Consider the following 8,973-nt stretch of genomic DNA (forward strand, 5'->3'; position numbering starts at 1 on the left):
GTGCACGTGGATTTCGAATGTTATACTTATGAAAAACATATGAATAATTGATGAATATGTAAACGATAATAAATAAAATATATAGTATATTATATTAAAATAATTAGAGAATTAATAATAGTTATAATAATAATATAGTTTTAGATATAGCATACCTAGTATTAGGACAGTGTTGAATTTAAATAAGTATCCAGGGGAGGGTCCTTTAAATAATTTAAAACGATTGTTAATATTATATCAAGACGTTCACTTAATTAATTATTTCCATCTTCTTCACATGGTCGTTATAAATCCAAGGAGTAAAACCCAACAACTGTACCCATTTTCAAAAATCCCATGCTCGTAATCCACCACCCGCAAACAATTTTACCCGGTTTTTACGTAAAACCCACAAACCACATCAATTTGTCCCGTTTTTTTTTACCTTATACCCGTCCCACATTGTACCCGGATTCGGACGCGAAACCTGCAAACAATTTTATCCGGTTTTGAACGCAAAACCCATAACCCACATCGACCCGCTTTTTTTCCCCATTCCCTTATATTTCCCGCTAGAAATTGTACCCGGATTCGGACGCGAAACCTGCAAACAATTTTACCTGGTTTTGAATGCAAAACCCATAACCCACATCTATTTTACCCGCTATTATACCCCGCGCACCCTTAGCCCGCTAGAAATTGTACCCGGTTTCGGACGCGAAACCTGCAAACAATTTTACCCGGCTTTGAACGCAAAACCCATATTTTATCCATCACCCGCGCATAACATTTTTTACCCGGTTTCAAATAAATGAGACCCGAAACATTTTAACTCGTTTTGACTTCCTGGACTTAAAATACCATGTGATAAATTAATACGAAAAATCCTTCAACGCCTACAGCTTCGCTGTTGAGGCAAACACGCACTTAAATTCAACACAAGTACGCTGGAAACGGGCGAATGCCATGCTGCGACAAAATAAAAAAATCATTAAAATTAAAATTAAAACCTAGGTATTATATTATATTCAACGTATGATTTATTTGTCCTCATCTTATTTTAAAATGATACCTATCTATAAAATTAATTATTATTGAAATCGATCGGCGTTCACCCGTTCTCGCTTATCATGTGGATTAGGCCTACCGGGGATACCACAATAAAAAAAACGCACCACGTATAATACCTCATGCAAGACAACATGGACGATATTATATTAAGTCGTTTAACTTGCAAAGGTGGCGGGGAAACTTATACAAAACGATACAACGACTGATCGACATTATAATAATTCTATATCCTACATATTATGTCCTACATCGCGTAGTAACATTTGAAAAATATTAAAAATCCTTAGTCACAGTTTTTTTATATTAGCATTTAAAGTTCAAAAATTTACAAAATATGTAAAAATCACGAAAATTCGCAAATTATTTTTAGTTAATAATTCGTAAAAATTTTTCTTTTTAAATCTACGATTTGAAAATGTAATACAAGATTCCTCATAATATCGACGGTGGAAAGAAAAAAGAGCGTAAACGACGTTCTTGACAAAATTTGTTTTTTTTTTTTAATTAAGGCGTAAACGACATAATTCTGCATCGATTGTGCTCACCCGATTATCGATATGTTGATTATTGACGAAGTTATTTTCGATAATAAAATAATCAATAGTTGCAAGGCGTAAACGCCATCGATCAAATTAAAGAGTAACCACCAAATAACAGGCTTAAGCGACAAAACAATATTTTTGAGCGTAACCACCATAGCTGTTTATAATAATTTTAAATATTATTTAAAAATATTTTTTTTATCGGTTTTAATTAATTTTTGGTTATTATAATTATTGATAATATCTATAAATTTCGTTTTGTTCATTTTTAAATAAACAGAGTAGAATAAAATTTTAATAATATTATTATTATTATGCTGGGTGTAACCACCAAAATTCAGGTTAATAACAAGAATAAGGCGTAAGCACCAAAAAAGTATATAAATTAACATTATAGGTAAAAAAAAAATAACAATTCTTAATTTATTATGTTTTCGACTTATTTAGAATATAATTATCTAAAAAAATTGTTTAGGTGAAAATTCAATAAAATTATTTTAAACAGTTTTAAAAGTTTAAAAAAAGCAGAAAAAACGGTTGTTTGGCTCTCCTGTAAAATTTATAAAATGTCGCTTACGCCGTTTTTTCATTCCACCGTCGATATTGTCTACCTTTATCAAAAAAAAAAAATGTCTACAAGAAAGTCAAATTAAATTTATATGAGCGTTTGAAATTCATATTTTCACAACATATCAAATTCACTCGATTTCTCATGTAACGATTTTCTTATTTTTATTTTGACTCTTTTTGAGCTGTTTACGGACATTCCCAGTTTTCAATTTTTTTAGTATTTTTTTTTATAAATATCAATAAAATGTTGTTTGTTGGGTAAAAAAGCTTAAAAAGGTAATGCAAGGCTCTTGATATATTGTTACAATAGCAGTTAAAAAATATTAAAAATACATAAGCACAATTTTTTTTTATAAGCATTTAAATTTCAAATGTTGACAAAATTTATCAAATTTAAAATTGAATTATTATTTTGTTGTTAAAAATGTATAAAATGTTCAACTTTATATATCTAAGGATTTCAAATTTAAAACAAGATTCCACGTAAGTAGTTAAAATTAAATTACTATAAATATATTATTTTGCTCAAATTTACTGAATATTAATAGCTACATTTTTAGCAATATTTTTACTAGAATTATTTGTAGTTACAAAAAAAAAAAAATCATAGTATCAATTAATAATATACATTTTTAATCAATTACTGTTAACATATTATATCAGTGATATTTTTTCGTTTATAAAATTCGTTTTTAGTGTACCTACAAAATGCATATAAATAATAATATATAGTATTTATAAATAAATTTAGAAAAATACACTGAAATTATGCTACTTATGTTAATTTCGTTTTAATATAAAGTTTCATCAAATAGAAGTTTGTTAAAGTTAGATAGGCACCTATATTTGAGCCCACAATAAGCCATAAGTAGTACTTACCATTTACTTTTATTAAATATAAATACATAACATATTCATTGTTATAACATTCACAAAACACGAAAAAAAATATATAATATATTAGGTATATGGTATAATATATACCTAATAGTATATAAATAACAAAATGCAATTCAATTCATATTTATTATATCTACAGAGAATTTTATTGTCTAACCGTTATATTCACTGAATATCAAATCCATTTCATGTTTGAATATTTCTACAATATTATATAACATAAGTATCATTAATCGTTTAATTTAAAAACCAGTTGACCACTGAGCAAAAAAAAAAAACGGTTTCGGTTTTGGTTACCATTCAAATGATCTTGGGTTTCAATATCGGAAATGAAAACCACTATCTTGTTTTATTTCCCTCGCTCTGGTTACGGTCAAGATAAATCATCAAAACCGATTATTAATTCGTCCCTGTTATATACGTATAAAATGTTTTCTTGAATCACTCTATCAATGAAAAATAACCGCATCAAAATTCGTTGCGTAGTTTTAAAGATCTAGGCATACAGACAGAAAAGGGGACTTTGTTTTATAATACGTTAAAAATAAGATTAAAACTATACTAAACCTATAATATGTATGCCTAAACTAGTGGCGTAGCCAGGATTTTTTTTCGGGAGGTGCTGATCAACTTTTACACTTTTACACATTAAATACGTACTAGCACAAATAGATAGCTGAAAAGTGTTGATACATATTGTTCCTTTTTAAATATTTTAAATACAATTTAAGACTTTTTGAGCTACTATCATAGACCATTAAAATAATTTTTAACATTTCGGGGGGGGGCTGCAGCCCCCTCAGCCCCTCCCCTGGATACGCCACTGGCCTAAACTAGTATATTATATAATATAAACGCAAACATAGATGTAAACACGAGTGTGTAATGTTATTATAGTTAGGTGTCGAAATATTTACACGCTTATAATATAACATACTATTATTTATTATTTATTTAATAATATTACATTAATAATTACGGAAGCTGAAGATTTTTCGACAGTCATAATATTATGGAATCGGCAGCTACAATATATCGACTACAATAATATTAAAGTTGTTTAATCGTGATACGTCCCGACCCTTAGCCGGAACCGAATTTTCTTTTACGTTTACACGCACAGTGACGCATGGCATCGCTGACCTTGATGATCTGTGCATCGGATACGTAGTTCTAAGTTCGTATTGTTCTCTGCGCGTATAGTGTTCACCGTTCTCGACAATGACAGAGCGTCGCCACCGGACAGAGGCTTGAAAAATACGTCCGACTAGCCATCATCGTAAACGGTAAATCGTGCATTGTTTCTTCGGATGGATTGACAGTGTTCGATTTTGTTTGATGTTCAACATATTTCGTCATCATATAGTAATATTTTCCACGACGCCTTCGTGGACAACGCATTCAATCTTTTCATCTAGGTTCTCAAACTTATTTAATCCACCGCCCACTTCGAGAATCAATAATTTCAATAATCAAGCCCCCAAAATTTTTTATTTTTAAAGTTGCCATCTAGCTGTAGTGCATCTTAAAGACAGTTGTTATTGTAATTATGTTCTTTAAATACACGATATCTTATATTATCTGAGTTCAAAATTATACTACAATGAGAACAATACAAATATATAGTTAAAACACATACTTGATCATATACCGGCCTGAATATTTTGGTCTCCACTCCGTCTGAGGATACAATGTCAATTTTTTGACGGTCATAATATTATATGTTATCATAGCCACCAATGTCATAAACGACGTTTGAAATTACCGTTTACTGGTAGATATAGATATCTATGTTTCAATGTACCTATGTTATTAGGTATATACTTTGTACATTGTACAGTTATAATCCTGCATTATTTATTAAGTAATTATTTAAATTTTTACATGACTTTGTCTAAGTTCAAAGTTGTATAATATGATAACAATAGTCATATGAAGTGTACGATACTACACATATAGGCACCTATTAACCTATTTAATAGATTATTCACAAAAAAATATTGTTGAATCAACAATAATAAAACCTAGAAATAAAATGAATGTTATAAACAATTAATTATTGTTTTGGTAATCATATGCCAACCATAGTAATACTGATTTATTTATTAAGGAATTAGTTAAATTTTTACACGACTTTGTTGTATAATAGGTATGTTTATGATAGTAATATACGATAATACATCATATTCAGGGGCGGATCTTAGATATTTTGATAGTGGGAGGGGGGGCAGTTATTTTTAAAACGCCGCCCTCTTACTAAAGTGCTGCTTAAGTGCCGCCCTAAGCGTGGGCCGATGTCACCTACCACTTGAGCCGGTCCAGGGGGCCACATATAAATTGTGTAATTTTAATTATAATTAATAATATGTATGTATTGCATACTATTATTTTTAAACAATAATGATTACAATAAATAATAATTTATTTATTTGGTAGAATTATTCTTATTAAATTAATTATTAAATTAATTGTTCATTTATATGATAATCGTTGTTACATAAAAAAATAGTCGATAGAAATTTGACTGGGGGGACGTGCCCCTGTGTCCCTCCCCTGAATCTGCCACTGATAATATAATATGCTCTATAGTGGTTTATGACAAGGTAGTAGGTACCTACCTATTTAATAAATTATTGACAAAAATATTGTTGATTAATTGGTAATAACAGTGATAAAACATAGAAATGAAATGAATGTTTGATAAACAATGTTTTGGTAATCTTACCAACCGCTTTTAAGTGATGACAGATGAAATAATGTCAGATGGAAATAACGTATACTGTATATAGAACTGAAAACACTCCGTAGTGGCCTATTCGCTACTCACTACACAATAATATTAACATAATCCCACGATTAAAGGCAGGTAAAAAGTTCGCAATCGTGTTACCGGATAAAGGTCCATTCGCAATCCTTCCATTCGCCCTCATTATTGCCCTCCTTTTCTACAAAGATTTAAAAACCACAATTGCGTTCAAAGGGATAAGTTTAAAGGTCCCTCAATAAATCACCAGCGCGTTATACCGACATGTCGTCGAGCATATTATAATATAATATCATAATGATTATTATAAATATTATCACAACAAAAACCTTTCGTAAACTACGTGTAAAAATAGCTAAGTAAAAAAAATATAAGATCTCTAAGCTATAAATATGTGATATCATGAATAAATGCTGAATATATTGAATTTAAGTAAAATTATTTTGTTTCAATCGTTTATTTACTTGACAAGGAATAATAAAAACAATTGTTTGTGTAAATACGGAGTATATTATATTAAATATTTACACAATAATCTATAAGAACGGTAATATTGTTTATAGTACGGTAATTTTGTCATATTTTCTCCGATGGCTTGATAACAAACATTGGCAACGCTGATGCGACGACGACGCGGCTACCGTATTCTGAATATAATATAAATTTCCATTAAAAAGTTTGCATTTTTTCATTTATAACTTAATTTCTAAACATACGATTTTGATGATTTTTACAAAAGTACGTTCTACACAATGTTTATGATGTGTTTTAGAGTTTACTTGGAGTTAATTGATGCATTAGACAATTATTTATGTCGTATAACAAAATATTTACCTGTATTTTACACAGCTTAAATAGGAAACTCATCCTGCTTCGATATACTATACTATAGCAAGGCTGGGTAAGTTAACGATTTTTTTTAACTCGTTAGTTATTTTAAAATAATTAAGTTAAGTTAAGTTAAAAGTTACTCGTATTTTTTTCGTGAACTCGTTAAGTTAAAAGTTAAATTTAATAAAAAAAGTAACTTAACTTAGTGTTAAGTTAAAATTTGCTAATTTGCAAAAATAAAAATTCCAGACACATAATATGGTTTGTTAGATAGTTTTTCTGGTATATTTATACTTTCAAGGACACCTTTTAATTGCATTTTTTTTTTGATACTTATGTAGTTAAGTACGCTGAAGTCTTGGTAGTATGGTGACATCACCTAAGTATGGTGAAGTCAGAATTTGGGGTTCAGACTTAGTTTCGAAGTTATGACACTTCGAAGTTAGTATAAAATACGTTTAATAACTTATAAATGTTGCGTCTCCAAGCGGGCCCAGTGGTAGTTTACACAGCAAATAGGGGGATATTTTGAATTTTTGATTTTAATGTCCGAGCGAGCGTAGCGAGAAATCAAGAATTATAGGTACCTATTTAAGGGTTATTATATAAAGTTAAAACTTCAATTTTTGAAATTTGAAGCCAAATTCTGATTTCACCAACATTTTTTTTACCCAACAAATGACTAAGCCCCCCCCCAAAAAAACCCAAAAAAAGGGGTGTCCCGTAAAGGAGAAAAGTTCCGTTTTTCTTTACGTCCAAGAAAATTACTGGGGAAATTTAAAATGATACATCAAAGTAAAAACACATTCAAAAATTTGCATTATTCTTCGGACGAAAATTAACTTAATTTAGATATTTGTGAAATAAAATTAACTTGAAGTTAACACGTTGATCTTGAAAAAAAGTAACTTATTAAGTTAAAAGTTAATTTGAAAAAAAAGTAACGAGTTAATTAACTTAATTAAAATTAACTTAACGTTTTAACTTAATTTTAATTTTTAACTCGTTAATGCCCAGCCTTGCTATAGTATAGTGGAAAGTTGAGAAACAAATACCATCTCACTAAATGACTAAATAGAGAAATTATTAATTAATACATCAAAATTTATTTTATAATAATAATTAATTTTGTTTAAAATGTTTACTCCAAATTTGTTTGTATTTTTTTGTATTAATACTAGTATAATTTTATATGTGGCACACTGAAATGTCAACACAATAACTTATTTTATTATTTGTATACAGATTATAATTTTTTTCTAGTTTAATAGGTAATAAAAAAAAATGTGGCCCGCGGGATCGTAATGTATTTCCAAAGTGGCCTGCAAGATGATTTGGATTGGTACGGCTGTACTACACTCACACACCGTCGTGAAGTTATTCTTTTTAGGGTTAGTACGGTAAAACGGGACCCTATTACTAAGGCTCCGCTGTCCGTCCGTCTGTCACCAGGCTGTATCTCATGAATCATGAAAGTTAGAAAGTTGAAATTTTCACAGATTATGTATTTCTGTTGACACTATAACAACAAATACTAAAAATCCTAAAATATATAGTATAAGTAGTGTTGCCAACATGTTTATAGCTGATGATGTTACGGAACTCTTCGTGCGCGAATCCGACTCGCACTTGGCCGGTTTTTTTTTACTTGGCTCGCTGGATTTACATTTATTTATTAAATAACTATATTGAATCACGTGTTCTACAGAGTCACTGTCCATAATAAACGTGGGCATCATAATCGGCCGGACGTCACCGATCATGAAGGAACTTCTGGGACCAGACAGCTGTTGTTCCCTGTCCATGTTAATTATGTATATGTACCTACTCGCTGGCTGACGCAATGGCCTACATAACTGTGGGAAGTGCAAATTTGTTGATCAGCAAATTCGAGGGCTAGTGGAAAGACGGCTCCCGCGGTCGGGCCACTTTGTCAGACAGAGTACAGACTCCAGTAAGACAGATCCTCCATTGTGTATACAGAAAATCGTAGTCGTAAGTTAAATAGTAGTATTCGAGTTAAATATAATAAATCAGTGTGTATAGGAATTAAACCAGAGTGTTTTTATTCATAAATTCCTGTTCCCTGATTTCAACGGAACAACGGCGTTAGCATATAGAACATTAGTGTGATGACGGTGGATGAGAGCTCGTGGTTCATATCATTCATCGACTGGTACCTGATTTTGGGGTCGTTGCCGTTCGGTGTGCTAGCCCAAGCTCATTTACAGATAATTATTATCTATAAACTTTAGTGCTGGCCGACCGGTGGGCCGCAAGCCCAGCCTACAGATCATCTGACCAATGGCGTTAGCC

At 30.6% G+C, this 8,973-nt stretch overlaps 1 protein-coding gene across 1 annotated transcript in view; it reads right to left on the bottom strand.

Moving 5' to 3' along the window:
* Window positions 1-8,462, bottom strand: part of LOC115033540 (zinc finger MYM-type protein 1-like) — a 19,667-nt gene extending 11,205 nt beyond the window's left edge. Inside the window, exon 1 of the mRNA XM_029486289.1 lies at window positions 8,306-8,462. Coding sequence (XP_029342149.1) covers window positions 8,306-8,462 — 157 coding nt within the window. The remainder of the gene's footprint in view (window positions 1-8,305) is intronic.
* Window positions 8,463-8,973: the final 511 nt, after the last annotated feature.

This window comes from Acyrthosiphon pisum, chromosome A1 (assembly GCF_005508785.2).
Source record: "Acyrthosiphon pisum isolate AL4f chromosome A1, pea_aphid_22Mar2018_4r6ur, whole genome shotgun sequence".
In the NCBI taxonomy this organism is placed as follows: Eukaryota; Metazoa; Arthropoda; class Insecta; order Hemiptera; family Aphididae; genus Acyrthosiphon; species Acyrthosiphon pisum.